The 25,154-nt window shown below is 52.7% G+C and overlaps 9 protein-coding genes and 1 non-coding gene across 10 annotated transcripts; 3 read left to right on the top strand and 7 right to left on the bottom strand.

The window, feature by feature from the left end:
- Positions 1-241: 241 nt before the first annotated feature.
- Positions 242-2,150, bottom strand: N0V89_000023 (uncharacterized protein; the record flags this gene model as incomplete). Its single annotated transcript, XM_056208849.1, has 2 exons — positions 242-656; positions 712-2,150. 2 exons carry the CDS (start codon positions 2,148-2,150, stop codon positions 242-244), a joined length of 1,854 nt encoding a protein of 617 aa, XP_056075671.1.
- Positions 2,151-4,076: 1,926 nt separating this feature from the next.
- Positions 4,077-5,121, bottom strand: N0V89_000022 (uncharacterized protein; the record flags this gene model as incomplete). The annotated part of the gene is made up of 2 exons (XM_056208848.1): positions 4,077-5,024; positions 5,080-5,121. The coding sequence occupies 2 exons, from the start codon at positions 5,119-5,121 to the stop codon at positions 4,077-4,079; spliced, it is 990 nt and encodes a 329-aa protein (XP_056075670.1).
- Positions 5,122-7,228: 2,107 nt separating this feature from the next.
- N0V89_000021 (uncharacterized protein) lies at positions 7,229-8,494 on the bottom strand (the record flags this gene model as incomplete). Its single annotated transcript, XM_056208847.1, has 2 exons — positions 7,229-8,232; positions 8,290-8,494. 2 exons carry the CDS (start codon positions 8,492-8,494, stop codon positions 7,229-7,231), a joined length of 1,209 nt encoding a protein of 402 aa, XP_056075669.1.
- A 1,562-nt stretch (positions 8,495-10,056) lies between these two features.
- Positions 10,057-11,747, bottom strand: N0V89_000020 (uncharacterized protein; the record flags this gene model as incomplete). Its single annotated transcript, XM_056208846.1, has 2 exons — positions 10,057-10,143; positions 10,200-11,747. The coding sequence occupies 2 exons, from the start codon at positions 11,745-11,747 to the stop codon at positions 10,057-10,059; spliced, it is 1,635 nt and encodes a 544-aa protein (XP_056075668.1).
- Positions 11,748-12,156: 409 nt separating this feature from the next.
- On the top strand, positions 12,157-13,785 carry N0V89_000019 (uncharacterized protein; the record flags this gene model as incomplete). Its single annotated transcript, XM_056208845.1, has 2 exons — positions 12,157-12,514; positions 12,569-13,785. The coding sequence occupies 2 exons, from the start codon at positions 12,157-12,159 to the stop codon at positions 13,783-13,785; spliced, it is 1,575 nt and encodes a 524-aa protein (XP_056075667.1).
- Positions 13,786-14,215: 430 nt separating this feature from the next.
- N0V89_000018 (uncharacterized protein) lies at positions 14,216-15,379 on the bottom strand (the record flags this gene model as incomplete). The annotated part of the gene is made up of 2 exons (XM_056208844.1): positions 14,216-15,123; positions 15,175-15,379. The coding sequence occupies 2 exons, from the start codon at positions 15,377-15,379 to the stop codon at positions 14,216-14,218; spliced, it is 1,113 nt and encodes a 370-aa protein (XP_056075666.1).
- Positions 15,380-17,111: 1,732 nt separating this feature from the next.
- Positions 17,112-18,338, top strand: N0V89_000017 (uncharacterized protein; the record flags this gene model as incomplete). The annotated part of the gene is made up of 2 exons (XM_056208843.1): positions 17,112-17,386; positions 17,438-18,338. The coding sequence occupies 2 exons, from the start codon at positions 17,112-17,114 to the stop codon at positions 18,336-18,338; spliced, it is 1,176 nt and encodes a 391-aa protein (XP_056075665.1).
- Positions 18,339-18,621: 283 nt separating this feature from the next.
- N0V89_000016 (uncharacterized protein) lies at positions 18,622-20,340 on the bottom strand (the record flags this gene model as incomplete). Its single annotated transcript, XM_056208842.1, has 1 exon — positions 18,622-20,340. The coding sequence occupies one exon, from the start codon at positions 20,338-20,340 to the stop codon at positions 18,622-18,624; it is 1,719 nt and encodes a 572-aa protein (XP_056075664.1).
- Positions 20,341-21,145: 805 nt separating this feature from the next.
- N0V89_000015 (uncharacterized protein) lies at positions 21,146-24,532 on the bottom strand (the record flags this gene model as incomplete). Its single annotated transcript, XM_056208841.1, has 5 exons — positions 21,146-21,439; positions 21,635-21,849; positions 22,803-23,349; positions 23,395-24,350; positions 24,397-24,532. The coding sequence occupies 5 exons, from the start codon at positions 24,530-24,532 to the stop codon at positions 21,146-21,148; spliced, it is 2,148 nt and encodes a 715-aa protein (XP_056075663.1).
- A 275-nt stretch (positions 24,533-24,807) lies between these two features.
- Positions 24,808-24,904, top strand: N0V89_000014. The gene has a single exon. It is a non-coding gene; the product is annotated as a tRNA-Glu (tRNA).
- The last annotated feature ends 250 nt before the right edge of the window (positions 24,905-25,154 follow it).

Below are 25,154 nucleotides of genomic sequence, written 5' to 3'. Positions count from 1 at the left end.
AATCTAACGCGATTGTGACGCCAGTACTAGAAACACATCAAGTCGACTGCAGCTAATCGATATATACTCGCAGGAAACAAGAGCAAGGTAAGTAAATACAGGCGAAGGCCGGCAATGCCAATCGCGACAACAGATAGCACGTCTTCTAGGCCCTATACGTGTTAGTGGAGGATCGTTTAATTGGGAGATGGCACTTCGTACCTACAAGAGTGACTTCGGGGCGCCTGGGTTACGGATGAGACTAGTGATGACCTGGTCCGGGGTAGTCTTGTCCGGTGGGCACGGTGGGTGCGGTCGAGGCGGACATATCGATGTCGGCAGCTGTATCGATCTCGGCGGAAGTAGCGTTCCAAGTGGAAGTAGCGTTCCAAGCGGAAGTAGCGCTCCAAGCGGAAGTATCGTTCCAAGCGGAAGTATCGTTCTCGGCGGACACAACGTTCGTCAGAGATTTCTTCACATCGACTTCGACATCCTCGAGTGTGTCGTCAAAGTCTGACATCCGAAACCTATCATCGTGGTCAAATCCATGAAGGAGCTGATGACGCAGATGGTAGTCCTGGACCCGCTTTCCAGCTGGAATTTCAGGCTCGACGGGTGGATTGACGCATGACTTGGGACAGTCGCAGGCAGGGGCACCTAGAAGCTGATTAGGGGGACTATGCTACTAGTTAGTAATAGTCGCGTAAAATGTTGTAGAGATCAATCACTTACTCGACATAATCCTTCCGATCCTCGAGGGCCGCTGTAGCCTCTTCGTAGATGAATCCATGGCCGCCGTAGGTCTCCTTGCCCTGGCTGAGAGCGTACTCGGTGCGGAAGATATGCTCCCACTTATTCTTCGTTCCGGTCTTGATACAGCCGCGGAGATCAATGGAAGGGATGCGCTTCAAAAAGGGGTGTGCAAAGGTTAGGATCCAGTCTATAACATGGCGGTAACAAGGCCACTTTTGAAAGTACTGGAATCGTTCACGAAATTGAGAAATCTCAAGATTAGGACGAACCGTATCATACAGGAGTGTCCAGGGACTGTCGAGCCGGCGATTGTATGGATTTGGGAATGTCAATGATAGCTTCTTGATCGCGGAGGCTTCGGGTTGCCGGAAGAACCGACCGGGGCCGACGTGCGGAGCGTGTGACTGACGAAGATGTGGGTCCACAGTCCACCCGAATAATAGGAAAAAGTTCTGAAGGTCGAGGCTCAGGGTGACATTTGCGAGAGGATTAGCTGCCACGGGCAAATTAGGGCACTGGAGTACCGATCGGAGTGTGTCAACAGTATGGAACATCTTCTCCGTGCCTGTCCAACCAGCCCTCATTGCTTCGCGATGGACTTGTTTGTTGACACGCAGGATGTTGTAGTTGGGATACTCAAGTTCTTTCAAGCCCTGAGTAATGGTGTGCTCCTTGATAAGCCTAGGCGCAGTGAGACCAGAGAACGCTTGCGCCATCCTGACACGGTCTGGCCAATCAGGATTGTTCTCCATCGAACCCAACACCACTCGCCCCGAGCTGAAACCCCAGCGAATTGTATGAGGTCGAATCACGGAGCCAAGAACGTGCAGGTAAATCTTGAACCGAAGCTCCTTCGGAAGGTTCAGCAGCCGAAAGGACATCCCGTTTGTTCGCCACCACTTATCATGCGCTTCTTTATCCGAGAGACCAGGGTGTCCGGTAGGGTGCCCGTAAGTGTCTCCCACTGCCAGATCCAGCAGGAACTCTTTGAGGCGCATTGGCTTCACGTCCTTGTCAATCCGAACCATTAGGCGGTCCATCGTGAGTGGTTGTGAGTCGCTAGGGCGCTTGACTGACACCAAGATCGAGTATGGAAACTCGTCGAAACATTTCTTGATAGCGTAGAGTTTCGACGACCATTGTTCGTTTTGCTTGCTCAACGGCCAGATCGGAGGTAGATGGTCGAGTGGCTTAATCTTGTAGGATACAGCGGCGACGTACATGTGCTGCTTTGCGACTTGACGAATTGCGCCCCTGATGAAGTTTATGACAGGGTCGGACTGTTTTGGATAGCCAGAGAAGTGGTATCGGTATTGATGGTGATCCAATTCCCACGTGTCACTGGGCGGCGGGTAGAGTTTGACCACATACTGCTGTGACCAAGAAGACATCTTCACTCGATTCTTGAGCAACACCATGTTGGAAGCTAACGTGGCGTGTCTTTCGCGAAATCGAAGGTAAGGTAGATGACTGCAGTCAGCGTTTCTGGTGGGTGGAATTTCGAGGCTCGAGGGCGGCGGGCTTTATATAGAAACGAATTCGACGCTAACGGAGCTACTGGCAAGAGACTCCGTGCACAAGGTGATGGTCCCTTGAGAAGGTTGAACTGGTGAAAGATCGCGGTTGAAAACCGGGTTGAATTTGTCGCCTTGCATGCTGTTCCCACCTCATCCAAATCGGATAGTATATAAGCAACAGATAACGCGTCAAGGTAGAGCCGAAGCTAACTAGTCGGACTACACTTTTCCTATCTTAAAAGCATCTGTTTGGAAAGGTAGCAAGTATATGTATTCTCGGTGAGATTGCAAGTTTGCGTTTTAATCTTGCAGACATACAGAGACGCAATGCATTGCTGTTTGCTAGGTGATGGGTCAACCAAATCTATTACTGTAGACTTGCTAATACTCTCTCTTTGTTAGATTGGACAACAACGTGTCCAGAGTGTCATCGCACGGATCAATATTACGACTGTGGCAATTTCTCCGCTCCTGACGCATGCTGCAAATGGGTTGCATTCGACCCGCTCTGCTCAATTTCCTCGTCAGGTTCAGAGTCCGCAATGGGGCGAAGTTGGCTTTCCGAAGCCGTCGAATTTGGTGCAGGATGCGATGTGTTCACCGCGAATTCGTACCTCTTCGATATCGAACCAGGTGACTTTTCCTCGCGACGAGATGCCTGTGAAACCATTGTTGTAGTCGTTGACAATGGCTTTATTCCGAATAGTGAAAACGATGCGCAATCGCAGAAGGGTCTCGAATCAAAAGGCAGTGTCGAGAGCTCTGTGCTGTCTGTAGTAACAGGCACTTCCTTGTCTAGACGTTCCCAGGTGCCTTTGCCCTGGACCTCATAAGCTCGACGTTGAAGCTGAAACACCCCGTCTTGAACCCAAGCATCAATACGTGGAGCCAGAAGACCTCTGAACTTGCGCCAGAAAATGAGAAACCTCAGCAGAACGAGATCAAGAATCGTGACGACCATGCAAAAAGTGATAACGAAGGCGAGTGCAAAGACATTGATGTTACTACTCACAAAGTCAGTGTAATGATAAGATGAATTGGGACCGACTACGCTCGGTTGGAAAAGAGCTCACACAAATCCTCCCGGACTTTGCATCCGTTGCAAACCACATAAGTCTCTCTCAGCTTTAGTCTGGTTCTTGAGCAATGGTGGCATAACTCCTAGGTCCAAAGTCGAAAGACCAACGGCATATGTCGATAATGCGATCTGCATCTGCACTGCAATATTGTTGTGTAGCATGACGAAGTCATTGAGCCACTGATCGCTGGGTAAATTTATTTCACCACCTGTGTTCAAGGTGGAAGGTGTAAGATGATCCGCCCCAGTTTCGGCGCTATTAGAATACGCAATTCTTATGAGCAGCTTCAGAAGTGCTTGCTGAATTTCATTCGCGCCTGGGAAATCAAATGATGGCGGTAAGCCCCGAAGGTCTGTGCAATTACTGTCTTGCCTACTTTGGGCGAAGCAAAATTGATACTGCCGATAAGTCAGTCATCCGATGAATGCTGGGGGGCGCGAAGACCTGCTTGATATTGACAGCCAAACGCAGACGCAGGTAAGTCTGGGCTATAATAAGTATATGTTCGGTTGTCTGACTGTCTTTTTCTGACGACTTTATGTGCCGAGTACAGAGGGTCGTCCACCGGGGTTCTCCAGCGTTGGCCGCGGGTTGAAACAAATACTACAACCAGGTCGCTATTGTTGCTCCGTATCTGAGGAATTGAGTCAAAAGTACCACCGAAGTCCTTCCAATAAGGGGAGGGATAGTCGAATTGTAGGCTATTACGCAATATCAGACATGCATAGGTTGGAAGGACTCGGATAACTCACTTCGTCGTCGCCAAGCTCTCTCGCTCTTCTGGCATATACTGCACCGCAAACGTAAAATTGGATGCCATAGTGTGGCCGAAATACATACGCATCATCTGCTCTCCCGCCCACGGTGCTCGACCTGTATTCAGCTCAAAATCGGGGAAGTTGGAAGCATTGAGAACATCATAGTGTCCATTCAGTTCCAGCACTCCACAAGTAGTCTTGCGACGAAACATGACCGTATCACTAGCGGCGAGATTAAGCCCAAAGTATTCGTTGAGGTCGAGCAGACCCGTGTCGATAGCAAGACCTGGCTGTGAGATATTCTTGCACATGGACGATTCAAAAGGGCAAGCTACCCTCTGCTGTTGGAAGGGGAGTGTTGGTCGGATGAAGATTCTGCAACGTTCTGGCACTGTCGTCCTACTTACGTAACAATCTCTTGCGTATGAATCAGCTAGGTCAGCGACCTTTTGCATGTATTCACCGTTCCATAAAGAGTAGTTCTCCGTTGAGCCTTCAATGTCGTCTCCAAGGAAGTCGACGGGGCCACAATAAGGACTTTGAACGAGGACAGTAATGTTGGTACTATCCACGAGATATGATGAAAAAATTCCAACAACGATTGTGACGGCGGCAAAAAGGATCGCGAGCATGATGAGTAATAGAGATCGTGAGAGAGCCCGATCAACGCGTTTTCTCCAAACCCACCATAGCTTCAGCCAATCTGCAAGCATGGTGAATGGTGCCGGCAGTGTGCGCATGAGGGCTTGCTGTTGCATGAGCAAGCCATCTTTGGGCCTAGCATTCACTCGCATTTGGTGATAACCAAATATGACCAGGCTCCACAATTGGCTGGTACCGAGAGTGGTTAAAACAGCCATGAGTGCCACCACTAGGTTTCCGGTTTTCGTCGTAGTGGTAATAGTTTGACCCATAACAGGGCCTCTTGAGTTATCGACCTGCGGATACCAGATTAAACAAGTATGACAGAAAGAGCACACCCTCACAACTCACCCAGAAGCCTTGTTTTACAAACTGAGCATTAAGCTGCGACATGATGACTGCGCTATTTGAGATCCTATAGTCTCCTAAATCGAACTGGTGGTCATTGATATATGGCGTACAACAGCATCAGCCCCCACAATGATGCCTCGTCCATTCTGAGTCGGAGCCAGTATTTTTGGATCGCGGGGATGTGAAGGCCGATTCAGTCATGTGAGACTGCAATGAACACGAAAATTGGCCTATTGGAAAGTCAAAAAGTCGTATTGCGCCCAGAGATTCGGATCGCAAAAGTCGAAGTTCTCTGCAGTGTACATGCGGTCCCCTTAGGTTGAGAGGCTTCTCCAGCCAGTGGTACTGATGCGCAATATTACCTGCACCAGCCTGGCTTATCGTCACCTTCGGATTGGGCGAAGCTTCGCTTTTCCTTGTCAGCCTTCCACGATGAGCGCTAAACGATCCAATCCGGTGGTATCTGCCTTCCTTGCTGACATGTTTGCCTAATTTATCTACAAGCATGTTTCTATTCCATAGCCCTTACTACAGCTCGACAAGGCCAGATTCGTATTTCGCACAACTGTAGCTTTATCTCAAATGATTCAGCGGCATGTGTCGAGTGGCGACTTAGAAGGTACACAACTGAGCGGCTAGGAGGCACACATATTCCTTACGATAATAGAAACTCTCGCTACTGTACCACCGTAGTGCTTGATCTTTTGCCTAACTACCGAGCAAGCACCGTATATAGATTTAATCTTCCTTCTAAAGCCCCTCCATAAACCATCGCATTGCTCTCAACTACTCCGTCCCATATGCAGGTTCTCGCCGAGTCTACACGGCCGCGGCTTGACGATATTAAGCCCTCTGAAGGTGGTGCAAACGGCCAACCGGACGTACAGTCAGCCCGCGGACCCGATAACCCAGACGACTGCACGTCTGACGGGCAATAACCGCCCCCAGGAAACCCCTCCCAAATCGTCCGTTGGGACCGCCACAAGCGACACCACCGACTAATAATCATTTGCGCATACATTCCTTTACAAGTATTGACCTGAGCAGATCAAGGTCTTTTATAGAGAGCGCTTTCAACCGAGGTTGGATCGCTTCGTTCACACGTGGTCATCGGCAATCGTCACTGTCACCTAGCACACCTGGGCAGCTTCGCATAGGGGCAGCCACCCTGTCAGGCCCACGTATTGCAACACCTGTTCTCTAATAACCAACACACAATTGTCGTTTCCACTGCTTCCCGATGACTGTACCGTCGGACTCTCAGCTGGCGACTTCGTAGCCGGCTCGCACCCACTGATCAAGGTTATCGAAACCTTGCGTGACATAGATGGCACCAGCATTCACTCCACTGCTTCAGGCATTCTTGAACGAGGTTAGAAATTTGGATCCAGAGATAGTGAAGCAGCAGCACTCAAGATTCGACACACGGGAACAACCGCACAGGGATTGACCAACAGGTATGGCAAACGATCTATGAGGCGGATGCAGTGAGTGATCCAGCTCAAAACCCATGTATTGGGCCTGCACGTAGCTATTGGTCCGCGGCTTGAGGCAATATTGATAGTCATCTAACCGTTAAGCTAGTAGAAATGCCATAAACATCTGCAATAATCGCTGTTAACGCTTGTAATGAACGCTAGGTCCTGCTTCACAGCGAATACGCAATATTTACTCTCAGCAGTCAGTTGCTTCGAAAGAAAACCGAACTACACAAAAATAACCCTACTTTCCTTCTAGCAGATCGAGAAAACATCTCCATTGGTAGATACCACCAATACACCATCTCTGCATCTAAGCATTCGACTGGATTTCCTGCAAGGGGCAGAGCCTAGCGTCTACACAATCTATACGTCATTTCTAAAGTAATTTGTACTTGATGGTCTTCTCAAGCCGATATCTACAGACCAAAATCTCCAAGCATAATAAAACACACTCTGAGGTAGTGATTCCACACAATAGACCGCGTCCGCTATGCAGACCCCCGACCCTGGCTCCCAATACGTCAAGCCCAGTCAATACCGTAGCAACAAACCCCTGTAACAAATTCCAATCAACGTCATCGTTGCCCATATTGCCGCGACATTCATTTATAACATAGCATCCACGTTATGCTTAGACTTATCATTAATTACTCAGCATCTACAATGCACTACGACCCCGTCCCAGGACCCTCCACCCTCGGCGCCCCCCTAAAAGTAAAATACCCCGGCCTCAACTTCTGAAACACACCCTTGGGATCATACTTCTTCGCCACGCCCTTTAACGCTGCCTTGTTCGCATCCCCATAGCTTTCCAACACATCCTGATACTCGCTCCCGTAGTTCATATAAACGTACTCCTCGAATATCCCTCTCCTTATACCCTCCTCCTTCGCCTTATTCATCACCCGTGAAATCGTAGCAATCAGCACATCGTCATCCGCCTCATTCTTCCACATCAGCGCGAAAATGATATTGATGTAAGGCCCGCCCGCAGCGCGTAGTGGCAGCGCATTCCCTCCGTTCCTCGCCCACCGCGCCAGGTTCGTGCGCGTGAGGAACTGGATGAGTGGAAGTGCGTTTAAGCCGTCGTACTTCCCCTTAATCGCGTCCGTCTCCGCGTAGAACATGTCCACAAACCACGCTATAAAGTCCTCATCCATCTTGAACGTATGCGTCCAGAACATGTCGCGGGATCCGGCCGGGCCTTGCGCGGCGATCTGGTCCGTCATGTTGACGAGGCTGCGGATCGCGGTGTCGCTGCTGAGATGGGGGATGGAGCGCATCTCTGCGAAGACCGGAGGATCGACGATGGGGGAAGAGTACATGTTTAGGACGCTGAAGACTTTTTGGCCAGATAGGTTGAGGACGAACATCCAGGTGTGGACTTTGGTGTCGGTGCTGTAGGCGAATTTGGAGAAGGCGGGGATCACGCTGGCGCGTTCAGAGTAGGGGTAGATGAGGCTGCCGGAGAAGATGTCGCCTTGTGGAAAGGCCTCGAGGTCGAAGCGCGTTACGATGCCGAAGTTGGGACCGCCGCCTCGGAGGGCCTTGTAGAGGTCTGGGTAGGAGGTGCGGTTGACGTTGAGAATTTGCCCGGATGCGGTGACCACTTCGTAGTTGGCGACGTTGTCGCAGCCCCAACCGTATTTGTTGGCGAAGTACGAGATGCCGCCTAAAATAAGAGTTTAGAGATGAACACTGTGTACAGCGGTTTGTGAGAGACACTTACCCCCTGTGGTGAAGCCACCAACGCCAACGTCTGAGCCTCTCGCACCATTAACCTGGATTCCATGTTTGGCCAGCTCCGTATACACGTCACCCCATTTCAGGCCCGAGCCTAACGCTACAATCTTTTTATCTTGGCTTGGTTGTATGGTATTTAAGTCCTTCAAGTCGATTGTAATGCCATTGTCAATGTTGGAAGCGCCTTTCATTGAAGCGTGTCCTCCGCTCTTGACCGCAAACTTACACTGCGTCCATCGAGACACAATGATCGCGGTACTAACCTCGTGGGCGCGGGCAGGTTGAAAAACAACAGCTGGAGTCACATCCTCTTGGATCGCGGACCAATAGCCTAGACTCCACGCCTGTTCTTCTGGGCTGCTTTGCACTATTGTTCGATTAGGGTAAAGGCTGTGAAGGATAGAGACCTGGGAACGAGTTAGCTTACGTCTCCTTGAAACGAAATAGAGTAAAGGCTTACTGCTGCCGGACAATCCCCACTCGAAGCATTGAAGTTGCCGTTAAGAAAAGTCGCCAACCGCCCCACGTTGAAACCGCGCTCCGCAAGAGCGCGTTTAGGATCAAAGCCCACTGGCTCGCGATAACCGGACAGTGTTCCTTCCACGAGGGCAGCCGCCAGCGCCAATACAAGAGTCGAGAAATGCATCATGGGCAGAATTCACTACACCACCGCACAGTAACTTTTCCTACCCCTACCAAATATATGTAACGAACGTACTCCGAACATGACGTAGCATGCGTGTCCATAGCCCCATTTCGCTACTGATTTTGACGAACAGGCACCCCGGTAACGAACCGCCCTGAATATCTGCCTGCCTTGCGAGGTATCTTCCACGATCGTTGCGCCACGCTTGGAATCGATCTCTTCGCCGAGCACCGCCATGGCTGCAGCACCAAGCACAACCCAAAGTAAGCAATGCCAGCAGAAATCGGACCCCACAGGCGTCCAGATCGATACGTTGTCTCGTACACCGCACCCCATTGGGAAATGGTCTGGAAGAATTCCGATAACACGACGTGTAAGCCCCCCAAAGCTTAAATTCCACTTTAAGCTTCACTAAATGCTCACGTTTAGTCTAAGCATGCACACATATCTACCAGGATGTTGCCCCTCCGGACCTGAACGTGGGGCACGCTAAGATCGCATGCGTGCAGCTTACATAGTATAAGCCTGACGTGAGAGATAGCCGACACTGCCTCGACAGTGGAAAGGCTGCTTTTGATTAGATGGCAGTGCTCGGTATTTTACAGTGTGTATTGCTGACGCTCGCTTCGTCGTCTTAGGGTAGCTGGAAAGGACGCGGCTGATGGGTTTAGGTGTAACCCTGCTACCACGATCGGGAGGACCGAGGGTGTGGATATGAGTGCTTGGGAGGATCATGGAGGAGACGTGGGGGGAGTGGTGGTGAAATCAGCGCTGCGGTCTGAAGCTTCAGAAGCAGCATGGACATCATCGTACACATTGTCAATCGGCAAGATGAGAAAATCAAGAGACGTTAGACCTCATTAGCAAAGTTGTTCTTCTAGATACTGTTGTGGTAATACGGATTTCGGCCGTACAAGAATGTATTCGATCTGCTCGAATCTGAAATGTATTTGAATGAAAATATCGGCAAGGTGTTTCACCGTCGTGTGGTTTCTTCAAAACCATGTCTTGCCCCAGATCCATCACCTCTGTCCCTTTTGAATATTGCCAACGTACCCAAGATCAGCTTCTCCTGTTGTACCATTCCCAAGATTCACGAGGAGCACTTCAAAGCTCGCTGAGCATGATGTCGGCGGCCTGCTCGGCGATTGCGTAGACAGCGACCTGGGTGTGCGAAGCGATCGGCTTTGGGATCTGCGATTATTGTTAGCTAATGCAGCAAGACTCGACTTCACAAGACATATTCTTACAATACTAGCGTCCACAACACGGAGGCCCTTCACTCCGTACACCTTGAGCGACGGATCTACCACCTTGCCCATCGCGGCCGTACCCGCAGGATGGAACACGGTGGAGCCGCCCAATGCAATACGTTTGTCAATCGACTCATCCGATATATTGAGGCCTGCAACATCATGGCCAGCAGGTGTGTACTCTTCCACGACAAGGTCTTGGCCCTCGGGAGTGTCAAACATGAGTTTGGTGTGCATGCGGAAGCCTTCGCGCATGACGTGCTTGTCAGCCTCGGTGGCGTAGTAGTTGGGATCGATGACTGGAGGAGCCTCTGGGTCACTCGAGCCAAGCGTAACCGATCCTCGAGACGTTGGCAAGCAGCCCATGTAAAAAGTCATGACGGAGTTGCCGTCCATTGGGATGGTGAGGCCTTGAGTTTCGGCACCTATGGCGGCGTACAAGAGGTTCATCTCGAGATGGCTACGGTTCTGGAGAAGGGCATCATCGTCTGACACTGGTCCCACGTCTTTCTCGAGAGCGGCCTTGTAAGGTGCAACTGCGATTGGTGCTGTGACGAGCCAGTCAACCGGTCCTCCTTTGTCGTAGTTGGGACCGCCGAACTTTGGCGATCCAAGGGCGAGTCCCTGTTCAGGATGTCTCAACTTCCAGTACCGGAAGAGCATGAGGTGGTCAAACAGATTGGTGCCAACTGCGGGTAGGTCGACGACTGTGGGGATGCCATGCTTAGAGAGCTCAGCTGGGTTTCCAATGCCAGAAAGCTGGAGGACCTTGGGGGTTCCGTATGCGCCCGAGGACACGACAACTTGACCCCCCTCTTTGACAGAAAGCTTCTCGCCATTGGCAAGCTCGACACCAACGGCAACCTTGTCGTCGTTGATGATGACGCGGCGCACCGTTTTCTCAGTGAGAACGTTGACTCCAGCAAGAGGATATGTCTCGCTAACAATCTGTCGCTTTCCATCTTTCCAGTTCTCGATGAGATCGGTGATGCCCTGAGGGTGACCATTGTTTGCGTCGTGAATGTGCTCCAGTCCGAGGTTCTGCCACAACTTCAAGACGGGCTCGCGCAGGGGAAACTTGCGGCCTGACGAGGTGACTGAAGCAGTGACAACGGGGCCATCAAAGCCATGCTGAGTGGGGTCACCGTTCGGGTCGAAGTGCTTCTCAGACTGCTTGAAGTAGGGAAGAAGGCCATTGTAGCTCCACCTGTCGTCCTTGACCTCTTTTCCCCACTCGTCATAGTCGGCTTTATCTCCACGGATCCAGCCTCCAGTGTTGATGATTGTGCCCCCAGAGAGTCCCTTGATGGCGCAATTGTACTTTGGAGCTCCACCGAGGTGTTTCTGGGGCGCCGTAAAGAATTTATAGTCGAGGTCTGATAAGTGCACCAACGCCGCTTCAGCAGGGTTGGAGATGTGCGGCTTTCCAGTGACATCAGGGCCTGCCTCGATGAGGGTGATGGAGAGCTCAGGTTTGCGTTCGTGCAACCGCGAGGCAAGTACAACGCCGCCAATGCCGCCGCCGATGATGATGATGTCTGCCATGATTTCTTCCGAGAAGGTAGGCTGGGGAATGGGGTGAATGAGTCAAATCGTCGAAACAAGCTCCTCTGTTTGTACTGTCGCGATGGCATCGGCCGCGGTGGCCCCTGCAATTCACTGCAGGGGTGTGGCGGTTCCTTGACTAGCGGCGGTTACGCTGATATATTAAATGGGGTCCGCTTACGTTATCGGTCCCATTTGGGTAGCTGCATTTCTAGACCGATTCTTACCTATAGACCCACTACAAGTGCAGTAATCATCACCTTTCAATCTCACTCCCGGTGCCCGGCGAGCTAATCGAGTGCAGGTCGGCCAAAATGGAAAAATATTCGGTCACGCCGGTCCATCACACATGGGCCAACAAAAGAGGTGGAAGAGCCAGTAACCAGAGCCTTGGGTCACAGCCATCGCCATGTTCATCCCAACCCTGACAGAGTCGCTGCTCGCCCTTCCGGTGCTCTTCACTGTCTATAGCATTGGCCTTGTCGTCTATCGACTCTACGTGCACCCTCTTGCGAAATTCCCCGGACCCAAACTTGCTGCAGCGACAAGATGGTACGAGTTTTACTTTGATATATTAAAAGGGTCGGGTGGCCAGTTCATGTACGAGACCGACCGACTCCACGAGATATACGGACCGATTGTGAGAATCAATCCTGATGAGCTGCACATCAACGATCCCGAATTCTACGATACCATATACCGTGCTGGGGCTGCGATAAGGGACAAGTTCCCCCCATCATGCCTTTTTGCAGGAACACCACAAGGAAGTCAGTAGTCGGTCAAAATTCCGCTGTTACGTGCATGCTGACAGTATTTCACAGCTTTTGGCACCGTCAAACACGAAGTCCATCGCGGCCGGAAAGCACCACTCGCCGTCTACTTTTCCCGGCGCGTATACCGCACCGCAGAGCCGATTCTCCGAAGTCAAATCGACTCCTTTTGCGAGCGCTTTGCCAATGCCTCCCACAAAGGGGAAGTGAGGGATGTCCGTGTCGACTACCTCTCCACCGCCACTGAGATTGTCTCTCTGTACGCTTTCGGCCATACCATTGGCCTCCACCACTCTGCCGAGGAAGCACATGACTGGTTGCTGACAGTCAAGGCCATCGCAGCCGTGTCTCCATTCTTCAAGCAGTATCCCTACGTAGCGCAGTGGCTGCTTCCGTGCCCAGAATGGCTCGTCGCGATCCTATACCCCGTATTCGCACCCTCAATCCGTCTACATGGTAGAATGAAGCGCGAAGCCGTCGAAGCATGCAAACGCGTCGCTGAATTGGAAGCTGCATCCGGCAAAGCCCCCATCTGGGACGGCAGCCCGGAGACACGTCCCGCCACCGTCTTCGAATGCATTCTCCACTCCTCCCTCCCACCTTCTGAAAAATCCGTCACCCGTCTCGACCACGACGCCTTCACCGCCATCTTCGGCGGCGGCGACCCTGCAGCCCGCACAATAACAAACTGCACCTTCTACCTCCTCACCAACCCCCGAGTCCTAAAGAAACTGCAAGCAGAGCTCGACGCCGCAATCCCCGACCCCAACGCCATGCCCGAAATGCAACTCTTCGAAGACCTCCCCTACCTCAACGCCGTCATGAAAGAGACGCTTCGCTTCCAGGCAATATCCACCTCCCGCCTCGAAGTCGTGTGTCCCACCGAAACCCTGCGCTACAAAGACTGGGTCATTGCTCCCGGCACCCCCGTCGGCATGTCCCTCCGTCACCTCCTGCACGACCCCGTCTTCTACCCCAACCCGCACACGTTCGACCCCTCGCGCTGGCTCGATGCAAACGGCAAGATCAACCCAACAAAAGACAAGTACTATGTTCCGTTCCACAGGGGCCATCGAATGTGCTTGGGGTATAATTTTGCGACGACGATGATGCTCATGACTATGGCGGCGGTGGTAAGGAGGTTCGAGCTGGAGTTGGTGGATACGATATATGAGCGCGACGTGAAGATTGTGAGGGATTGCTTTATTGGGGAGGTGGAGCCGGATACTAAGGGGGTGAAGGTCAGGATTGTGAAGGTGAGGGAGTAAATCGTGTTGCTATTACGGCACATATCGTAGAAGTGTGTATAGTTTTGCATGCCACACTCGCCTCACTCAGTCATAGATTTTCTTGGTATCTGTGTATTGATTGTTACACGTTTCGAGGGCGTCAATGGCGGTGTGCGGGAGATCATCCGGGTCGTTTGGCAATGAAGACATTTGATGGACTGATCTTCTTGATAGTGGATAGATTGCGTGTGGAGACAAAACGTGCGACTACCTGCGATTGATAACACAGGTGAAGAATTGAAAAAAATAAAAATAAACAGACTAGGACATTGATCTATGACAAAGTTTCAAATTCACAATTACAGCTAACAGGGTATAACGCAAACCAAAGACAAACCTCTATACCCAACCAATATCTACCCTATATACAGACGAACTTACGCTGGCAAAAATGCCCACACTCAAGAGCTCACACAGCCATCTTAGGATACGCAGGATTCTCTCCCCTACCCTGCGGCGCCGGACTCGCCTCACACTCATCCACATGCACCTCCGTCGTCTGCCAAATCTTCCCATGCTCCAAGTTCCTCAGCTCCTCCTCACTATCACTCCTCTGTTTATTATACCCAGCTTTACTCCTCGTCGTTGCGGTCCCAATCGTGTTGTTATAGCTGCTATCCTTTGTAGTGCCTTTCGACGACCACGCAGACGCATACGGCAGCGAGGAAATCAGCGACGAGACTCTTGCCGAGGCGAAGACAAAGAGCGGCTTTGTGACGAGCAGAGATGCCACCACGATAGCGACGCACGGCTCGACGGCCGCCCAGATGAGGTTCATAGTCGGACCTTCGGGGTCCGTGGGGTCGAAGCGCGTGTGGTAGATCATGCCTGTTCGTGCGGCGCCTGCAGCTACTGTAAAGACGCCGAGGGCGAAGAGGCCCATTGTTGCGAAGCGGGTGGAGCGGCGCATCTTGAGTCTGCTGATGAGCGGCAGGGGGAGGATGAAGATGATGATGTCGGTGATGACGTCCACTATGCCGATGGAGACGTAGGCGGCGGTGAGGTCGCCGCAAGAGCCTGTCTGGTTTACTTGATCCCAGTTGTAGGAAATGGGGCGGCAGATGAGGAAGGCGATGAGGATGGTTTGGAGGGTCCAGCAGATGCACAGGGTCATAGTGAGGTAAGCGACGATGCGGAATGTCTTGGAGACATGGAAGATGCGGATCAGGGAGAGGATGAGGGAGGTTTTGACGAGGCCGAGAGCAATGGCGTAGGTGACTTGGTTGGCGATGAGGAGTTTGAGTTGGTTTTGCAGCTGGTAGTTTCTCCCCGCAGCGATGAGAGAGGCGGCTTGCACTCCCAGGCCATTGTAGGAGACTGAATTTTTGTTAGGAGCCAATGCGGTTGACACGAAGATTTAGAACCCACAGACGATGTTGCCAGCCGCATATCCCCAGGTCACTATCAACGCTGCAACGACTAGATAGTCTTCGAGTGCGGGCTTGAATGCGGTCAGATATCGTGACCAGAACCTTCCGATGACCGCAAGTGTCGCGAGCGAAGAGAAAACAACTGTGATGACAATGGTGCGGACGCCATACTCTGTCAGCTCATCGGGCCCAGTAGCAGGCATTGAAGGTGGTGCTGCTGCCATATTCAAGGCTACAGTCCAGATCAAAGAAAGGAAGACGTCGGATAGGCAAAGAGATTCAGCAGGGGCACAGTAATTAAGCTTATATGACACGTGGTGGATCGTTTACATATATTGCTCATATACCAGGGTGCGCAGAACACGATCGGAGCGGCAATGTATTGTGTCGCTGCACGGTATCATGCGGATTTGTAAAGCAAGGGGTGCGGTAGACCATCATCGTACTAGGACGATTTGCTGCCATAAGCCGTCAGCGTCTGCCAGGATGTGCATACGCGACACACATATAGGTTATTATTGATGCTCAGACATCTGGGCCTTCCAGAAAGATAATGTGAGGCCTGAGCACCGGCCTTGTATACCAGCGTCCAAAGATCACCGGTTGTGCGGTGTGCTAACGTCAGCATTGCCACCAATCGCATTACATCAAGTCCTAGGCCTGCCACCAGCATCCCTGCTGTGTAAGCAAGACGCCTGCTGCACAGACTATTGGATTATTTGCATCAACGCTCCCCACAAATGAGTGGTGACGAATTAGGTATCTGACGATGGTCTAGCACGCTGTGAGATGGCTTAAGCACTTGCCAAGCGTCCCCGAAGGCCGCTCAGCGCCTTAGCCTTTATGGTAAGGTACGAATGTCATCGTACGGAGCAATTGTGAAGGACGAAGCCGCAAATGCCGCTGCTTGGCTGTAAAGAGAGCTAGGTGTATCGCTTGCTGCTTGATTACGGAGGTGAGCATTCCATTCGGCCAGCTTCTCTACAGTTTTCACTGGGGCTACTTCACTTGGTACGGTGCTGCCTGGGTATGCTGCACGATCGGTAAGATTTTCGACATGATCGGTGAGTAGAATAACTGCAAGGAGCCATGTCAGCCCAAGTCCGCATTTGGACGACAGGCCACCCAGTAGGATATGACAATCGTTAGAAGGCCTTTTCCACAGCCATGATAACATGCTTGGACCATTCATGATTATTTGGAAGCTTACGACACTGCAGGCACGCAGGCACGCAGGCACGCAGGCACGGTGGCACGGTGGCACGGTAGCACGGTAGCACGGAATCCTAGACTATGCAGTTGTTGAAGATGTGGGCGTTGTCGTACAAAACACAACGAGATCATAGTAGACAACACAATACGCGTTCAGGTGCATTTAGCATCTTCACGACTGTTCTAGAATCTAGTAGTCTGTCGTCTACCTGTGCTGTAGTGCAACGGCGAACGACCCAAAGGCAATGGGCGGGCCAACCCTTGCAATCTAGCTCACGTATTATCACTCTCGGTGGCTATATCGGAAGTCACGGAGGCTCAGCGCTTCACCTCAGTCGTTCTAGCACATTCTAGAGCGCTCCACTGGCACATGTACAATACCGATCGTGGTAGAGGCTCTGATTGAACCCTACAACTGGGTTTCCTCTCGTGCCGGGATTAACACTTTGGGAACTTCGCGCCTCGGGTACAAGCTCGCCGTAGACTCCTAGAACTTGAAGGGCAGTTCGGTCGAAGCAGCACTTGGAAGATCCGAGAATGCTGACCTGGTTTGTGTCTCGGATACGGTGGAATGGCAGTGCAACTCAGCTCACGCGTACCATGACTATGCTACCATCTTAACAAGGCCATACTATACCAATACCCAATGCTCACTTGATCATTCATCTTCATAATCCCTTCCCTTTGTAGCGTTTCCGTCCATTTTGATACCACGTCGCGGACATGGCTCAAGCTATCGTCGTGGGGAAACCCCAGCTTACATCGTTCCCATCCTTTGGTACTTCCTCATCCTTTACTACCACATCGCAACTGCGTCGCGAAGCCCCTTTCAACAATGTTACCATCGACCACCAAGCCGAGAGGAAGGCACTGCTCGCCTCAGTGCGCGGTCAAACAATCCGCATTCCCGACCTGACACCGCTCTCCAAGCACTGGCCCACAAAGACGAACCCACACATCGACCTCATGCGAGTAGACATTAGAGAATGGCTCGACGCGTGAGTCCTCCCCGCCCACCATCATCCAAGCCACCACTGACCCACACTCAGCACCCTCCCCACAGGCAAAGTCCTCTCCGCCCTGCAACGCTCAGACTTCGGCCTCTTCGGCGCCACATGGTGGCCGCAGGCCGACCTCCCCCGCCTCAAAATAGTCACCTACCTCGCCGTCTGGCTCTTCACCTGGGACGACGAAATCGACCTCAACGACGGCACCCTGTGGACCGAGTTCTCCGCCGCGCAAACCTACCGCGAGCAAACCCTCTCCTACGTCCGGTACACCCTCGGCATCGACGCGTCCCCACCCCTCGTCACAAACCGCATCATCCTCAACTTCGCCCCCATCGGCGCCGCCTGCAGAAAACACTACTCCCTTCCCCAGAACAAAATGGTCTACGAAGAAATCCGCTTCTTCATGGAAATGTCTGAACGCGAGCAGCGCCTCCGCCTCTCGGGGGCGATCCCCTCCGTCGACGACTTCTGGCACTACCGCCTGGGAAGCAGCGCTGTGACGGTGTGCATCGCGCTCAACGAGTTCAGCGGGGGGGATATGCGTCTCCCGGCTGACTTCTACACTAACACACACGTGAAGCGCATAATACAGCATACCAACACTATTATCAGCGCGACAAACGACTTGTTGAGCGTGAAGAAGGAGATTAAGCGCGAGGCGATCGATAGTCTTGTGCCTATTATTTTTCACCATGGGGGGGATATACAGGGGGCGGTGGATGAGGTCGTGGCGTTCATAGGCGGGGAGATTGGAGAGCTGGATGAGGCGGCGGAGGCACTTTTTGAGCGGTACGAGGGGGAGGGGAAGGACCTGAGGAGGATGGTTGGGCACTTTGTCGATGGGTGCAAGCACTATGTTACCGGCAACTTGACGTGGAGTCTGGAGACGGACAGGTACGGGGTTGAGAGGGTGGATGGCGAGATCATCATGACGCTTTAGGGGATCGTTCATGCGTAGATGGGCTTTTAGATTAGACGTACTGGCGAGATACCTTTGTTCTATTTAGTAATTTCAAACATGCGGTTCGTAATCGGACTTGATGGCGGCTTCTGAACATTCCAGGAAGGTAAGTAATGTAGCTATCAACACCATAATCAACGGCGTCTGTCTATACACTTCAGCTTGCCACTGCGTGCGACGCCGATGCACGCGAAAGAAGGTCTACGTTGCGGAGCTCAGACTCCCAACATCAATAGAATTATTACAACGAGATATAAATAGATTATTTCCCCTTGATAATCGCATCCGCAATCTTCTCCGCCAACATATACACAGTCCCCTGCGGATGCCCAGGCACCTGAAACGGAAACGCACTCGCATCCACGACCCTCAAGCTGCTCACCCCGAAAACCCTCGCGCTGGAATCCACAACCGCCTTCCCATCGCCCTTTTTCCCCATCGCACAAGTCGCGCCAGCATGCCAAATCTGCGTCGCAGAGTTCTTGATGTAAGCCAGGATATCCGCGTCAGACTGCACCGCCGCTCCGGGCGCGATTTCGTCGCCCACGACAATGGACGAGATGTTGGACCAGGCTTCTCGCGCGCGCTTCAGGCCCGCAACGGCGACCTCGCCGTCAGCAGGATTTGTGAACCAGCCGAGGTCGATGACGGGGAGTACGCTAGGGTCGGACGAAGAGATGGTGACGCTGCCGCGGGACAGGGGCGCAGTGAGACACGAGGACATGACGCCCAGGGTGGCGCCGCCCGATGCAACCGCCCCGGCGACGTACTCGACTTCCGGCCAGTCGGCTGGGAACCAGGACAGTGCCGTGGCGGTGGCACTGGAGAACGCGCCGCGGAGCGACGCGGGAATCTTCTCAAAGGAAATGTACGCGGAAATTGAGCTCAGAGGTCCCCACGCTTGCTCGCGATACTGTTTTTCCACCAGCGCAGGGTTTGCGGCTGCTTCGGCCGGCCCGCTGGGTGTGCTAACGATGTTGATGACTTGGAAGTAGAGTTGGTCCCAGAGGTTCTGGCCCACGCCTGCGAGGTTGGAGACTACGGTGATGCCCAGAGACTTGAGGGTTGCTGCAGGGCCGATGCCGGACACGAGGAGCAGGTGAGGGGACCCAAACACACCCGCGGAAAGAATGACCTCTTTTTTCGCCATCAGCGTGTAGGTCGTGCTGTCTGTGACCACGGAGACGCCCGACGCGGTTGAGCCGTTGAATAGGATCTTGCGGGCAGTCGTGTGGTGGTAGACCTTGAGACCGGCCGGGACGCCGACAGTATCCATGTAGCTCGTTCGAGAGGACGAGCGCGTGGCATTGCGAGGGTCAACACTCGTGGTGACGTAGGCACTGAATCCAGCGAGGATTCCACTGTTGAAGCCAATACTGCTCATAGCCAGCCCAAGAGAGCGGATGCCTTGAGCAAGCCAGGTAATGGTGGGGTCTTGCCACTGAGCCCAGGAAACCTGCAATGGCCCCTTGAGAGAATTATCAAAGGCCGTCGTGTCGTAGGTGAAAGTAGCATTGGGGGTGTTGCGCTTGGCGAAATTGGGAGCCGTGAGGGTGGCAGATTTCTTGAAGTAGGGCAGAACATTGGCCCATGTGTAGCTGGTGTCGCCAACTAGATCTGCCCACTTGCCATAGGCTCCGACCGTGGCCCTGTGGTAGGCGAGGGTGTTAATGGCAGATGAGCCACCAAGGGTCTTGCCTTGGGCATAGTGAATCACGCGGTTGCCGGCTTGCGTTTGGGGCACGCTAAGATAGTCCCAGTCCATGAGCGAGTTCAGAGGATAGGAAGGCGTGGTATCCAGGAATGGGATGTTTTGGGCGTATCCGGGCACAGTGCTGAGGTTTCCATTGTCCTGCTCGTAGAAGCCGCCTGCTTCAATGACGGCCACCTTTGCGACCGCTGACAAGCGCGACGCGATGGCCAAGCCGGCTGTACCGCCTCCAATTACTGTTCGGGAGGCATCAGAAAAATGAATGTACATGGAGAGGGAGAAAGCACATACCGACATAATCGTACGTGGCGGCCTTGCCAAAGACGGGATCAGCGCAAGCAGCCTCACCACTTAGCGCGAAGAGGCAGAGGGCAGCGGTCAGCATTGACTTGGAGAGGGCCATTTCAAGGAGTGATGGAAGCTCGACAGCTGGGAAGATGAAGCAGGCGACAGCAGCCTCAAGTACTTGAGATTACATCGTGAACCGACGGTTGGTTTTGGCCCCTGCAGAACCCGCACGGCACGTAGATGGACTCTAATAGTCAGCACGACATCGCATGCGGCAGTGGCGCTGATGCCATGTGCTTGTACAAGGGTCTCTGCCGGGGAGCCCAGGACAGGCGTGTAAGACGGCGTTCCGCCATTCGATAGTTCTCGCGTCGGGGTAAGACAGAGTTGACCAAGTAAGGCGGCCACGCATGTACACTAAAAGAACGACCGTCAGCTTAGCTTACATTTCGCAAATTCCACGTGCGCTGCCACGCGTAGCCGTATGCGGTACTCGTCAAGGAAGTGCTCGAGTCTGGCCTGTCCAGGGCTGGATTTCATAAGCCACCTCGGTCCAAGAGGGATTCTTCATCACGTGTCCGCTATGCCAATTCGAGACCTCAGTGTCGGGAATAACTCATGCTTAAGCTACACCCCGGCATGACTACAGTATCATTCTCGTGCTCTGTGGTCTACGATCCATCTAAATGCGCTGTCTATGCTCGCACCTCGCAGCCCTAAAACAATACCGCCTCCTCCTACTAAAAATGAATTATTCGTGACCCATCACCACCACATGCCTCTTCCATTACTGCGCCTGCTCCTCCACCTCCCTCACCTCCTCAACAACATGCTCATCCTTATCCCCACTCTTAACCCCCTTCCACTCATCCGCCCTCGCCCACCTAACCCCCGCATACGGCGGTCGCCTCGCCCTCGACTCCTCCGTCTCGACAAGATGCGCGTCCCCAAGCTTTGACTCCTCGCTGAAGACGTACTCACGCACTTCGCAGTTACTCCAGTTAGTCCCGAGCATCGGGTCTTCGATTTCCCAGTCCTCGGTGAGGAAGTGAGAAATGGCGCCGTGGGAGACGAGCACGATCTTTAGCTCATGTTAGAGGGAACGCAAAGGGAGGGAAGGGAAGGGAAGGGAGACTTGCGTGGTTCTCGTCGCGGGAGAAGAGGGATGATCGCATGTCTGCGGCGCGGGTGTGGATTGCGGAGGCTTCGTAGGCCCAGTAGCCTTGCTGTTTTGACATCAGCGACTGCTGGCTATCAAGGTGGTCATCTGACATACCTTACTATTCCACCCCTCCTCCACCGCACCTGTATCAATCTTCTCCCAATCAAACCTGACCTTGTCCTCGCCCTCTTTCTCCGTCTCTTGCAGCCATTCCTTCAAGTCTGGAAGATCCAGACCGCGATCTGCATCATGGGAGCCAAGTTCTTGAAGTCTGGGATCCAAGAGAAAAGGTACTTCAGGGCGGGATAGAGCCGGACCGAAGGAGAAGGCTGCAGTTTGTATCTTGATGCTATGAGATAAAAGGACGAATCTAATGGATGCACGTGACTTACCGTGCGCCGAATCGGAGAGGCTATGATGAGGTCTACGGTGTTGTGGTTGGGGTACGTGGCTGAAAGCTTGGCGCATTGCTCGTGGCCGAGAGATGTGAGGAGCGGGTCGCGGAGGTCATAGTTGTGCTGGGAAGGTCAATTTCATCGCGTTGGTACATTAGGCAAGTGAGTATTACTGTAAGGTTGTGATAACCTTGTCCGTGGCTGAGAATGGTCAGTCTTTTTCCAACTTGACACTGGTTTTGTACCCACTCACCGGACGATCGAAATCTTCTTCGGAGGCATTGCGATGCTGTACTGTGGTTTGCTACGCAGGGTGCAGGTACAAGTTGTTTTGGCCGAGCGGTGAGTCACGGCAGGAAAATCAGAAAATCAGAATCTAGTAAAAATGGAAGTACTCAATGACGTATGAGACAGTCGCAGAAGTCGTGAAGGAATGGCAAAACCCACGATATGTAAATTATAATGTTTCAGAGGGTCTACTGTGAATATATGGGACGTGGCGTGCACAAACGCGTGTAATTGTCCCTGGCGGTGGCCCGCGGCCGCGGCGGGACGTGCAGTCAGAATCCGGAGGCGAAGGGGCACTGTGACCCTTTAGCTCTCGTCGCCATTCGGATTCCGGTCAATAGAGAACTATGCGGATTACCCAATGCGATCTTCGTATTGGCGTGCGTGGGGTGCAAAACTTTTTGTAGGTGCTGCCTCGGCTTACCTTCCTCCGACAGACTCGGCTCACCTTCCATCCCACACAAAACCTCCGATAACTGAGACGTGAAACTTTTGTCGACCTGCGTGAACCGTTGTTGACTCACGTATATGTTCGAGGCCCTAGATGCTTGTCAGCCATCGCGGATCAAGCCTCGGATGCAGATGGAGTATCGACTTACTCTTCGCTTTCCGCGGGCTTTCCCTCACTGGCATCTCTCCAGTCATCAACTCGAGCAGCTCCAATAGGCCGCGGAGGCGCTCTGAGCTCGTCACCAACAATGCCCTGCCCACCTCTTCCTCATTAGGGTTCTCTTTCATGCCTTTGACGCTATTCCGCTCCTTGATGCCAGACTCGACCGCTGCCCGCAATGCCTCGGTGGGTTGGAGTTGTACTGGTTCCAGCATGTACATAAACACCTGCTCCAGAAGAAGCGATACTTTGGCATTGTCGGCAAAACCCTGTGTCCGTGCGCGATGCGGCAGCAGGAGCCGTTCAAGCTCTCCCTGCGTAGGCGCTACGGTAGTATAGTTGATGTATTTCTCGGCAGTTAAAGCTGTGAGGACGGTGACGTTTAGCGCTACTTGATCAGCAGGAGACAGTCGCGAGGTCGTAATCAGCAGATGTAACACAGAGACTGGAAAATATCTCAGTTGCACGGCAAGTGTGTCAAAGAGGCCTTCAACGGAGGTAAAGTGATCGGGAAGTCCTCTAGCGACCTTGGAAAGCTGCATAGTGTTAGATCGTGCTCATAAATACGGAAGACATCATACCAAAGATACAAGACGTTGACGGAGCTCCACAGCATCGATGCCCCCAAGCCTTTGCACAGCAGCGTCGTAGTCAGGTATGAAGGCGTCTTCCAACAGAGGTAAGGATGTGTCTGACTCTTTGCACGCATTTCTCGATCTGCGTCCTCTGATAGCTGACCGAGGCGCATCCTGCATATCGACATCTTCATCCTCGCTTGCGTAGTCACCTATGTCGCCCTTTTCGAAGTCAACCAGGCTTGTATGCTTCTTCGTATCTTCTTTCTTGGGAGCCTGCAGTTCTTTGTCCCACACCTGGCCAAACTCCTTTAATGATTGTGGGTCGCCAGTAGCATGGATTGCCCTGAAGATGCGCTTCCTCGTGTTTCCGGCAAGAGGCTCCTGGCTGCAGATGTACTGCCATATGAGAGTATCCTGTAGTGGGTCGCCATTGTTCGTACAGTCATCCCACTCAGCCTCGATAAAGCTCAGCATGATATCCAGCCAAAGCCTCCAACGCCTCCAACGCTTCTCGTGTTTGACCGAGCAATTGAAGGCCCAGCCTACAATATGCCAGAAATCCTCAGCGCAATGCCAAAGGCTCTGCGCATTGGCTGCAACATCGTTGAGCTGCTCGATATCGTAGCCGCGGGTAGATGCAGGAGAGTCGAGCGGGCTGTGCAGTGCGGGGCCTCGTCGTCGCGAACCGGTGAAGGTAAAGGCTGTTCGAAAGGCCCTGAGACTCTCCACCGACCTGTCGACCGTGTTTTGCACGCAGCGCAGGTATTTTAACGCAGCGTCGGAGCCCTTGATAGCATCGTCGGAGGTCGCTCTAGTGGTGACGTGGGGGTAAACGATCAAGGTGGAAGCGAGAGCTATCTGCGCAGCTGGTGCCAGCAAGCCGACGTAGGGTTTTGCAGGTGTTGTTATCGAGGTACCGGCAGCGAGGAGCGAGTGCAGGAATATGTAGGCTTGCTCGTCTAATGCATGTTAGTAGCACATAAGCCAGCGGAGACGGCAACCTACAACGCTGGTGGTCTAAGTATGCCTGGACGTGGCTTGCGACCTCGTAACTCAGATCCTTGACTGGCCGCCGATACTGTTGTCGCGGACATATGCTTACGGCCTCAAGAGCGCGATCGACGCTATTGCCATTAGCCATGTCTATCGCAGGCGCGTCGAGAAGGTGAGGTCAATCGGTGGACGCGTTTCGGCTGGCGCGCGACGCGAAGTCACGCTGGCTCCGGCTGTCTGTCTGTCAGATGGGACGGCCGGCATCGGTGCCCCGCACTTGGCTTTGCGAGTCGCCCAACATTCCGATCTGCGCTATTGTTCGTATTGGGGCCTTCCCAGTTCTACGCTTGTCAACGCACGGAGGGATGGAAAACCCATTTTTCTATATATATTTCGATATCACACAAAATTGCAATAAACCACTCCGTTATGGTGTATCGGCTAGCATCCGTCGCTTTCATCAGCTTTCGAGCAAATGTCAGCCTCCGACGAGAGCCGGGTTCGATTCCCGGTAACGGAATGATCTCCTCCGTTGATTCTTTTTGCTTTCCTATCTTACTGTCTCATTTTGCTGGTTAGGGTGCCATTGTGGGAGTTTCCACCATCGAACTACGGCTACCCGATGTAGCCAGACACACGAAGTCCACAGTAAACGAAGGTATGCAAGACACGCTTAGCGTTTTCCTATTTCGAAGGTTGTTTGCGCTGTCGGGGCTGCAACCCAGGTCTGCCTCCAGCCTCATACACTGCACATCATTTTCATGCCGTTC

This window comes from Didymosphaeria variabile (assembly GCF_027946475.1).
Source record: "Didymosphaeria variabile strain IMI 356815 chromosome Unknown scaffold_1, whole genome shotgun sequence".
In the NCBI taxonomy this organism is placed as follows: domain Eukaryota; kingdom Fungi; phylum Ascomycota; class Dothideomycetes; order Pleosporales; family Didymosphaeriaceae; genus Didymosphaeria; species Didymosphaeria variabile.
The sequence above is the reverse complement of the archived record's forward strand: the minus strand, read 5'-3'. Positions and strand labels throughout refer to the sequence as shown.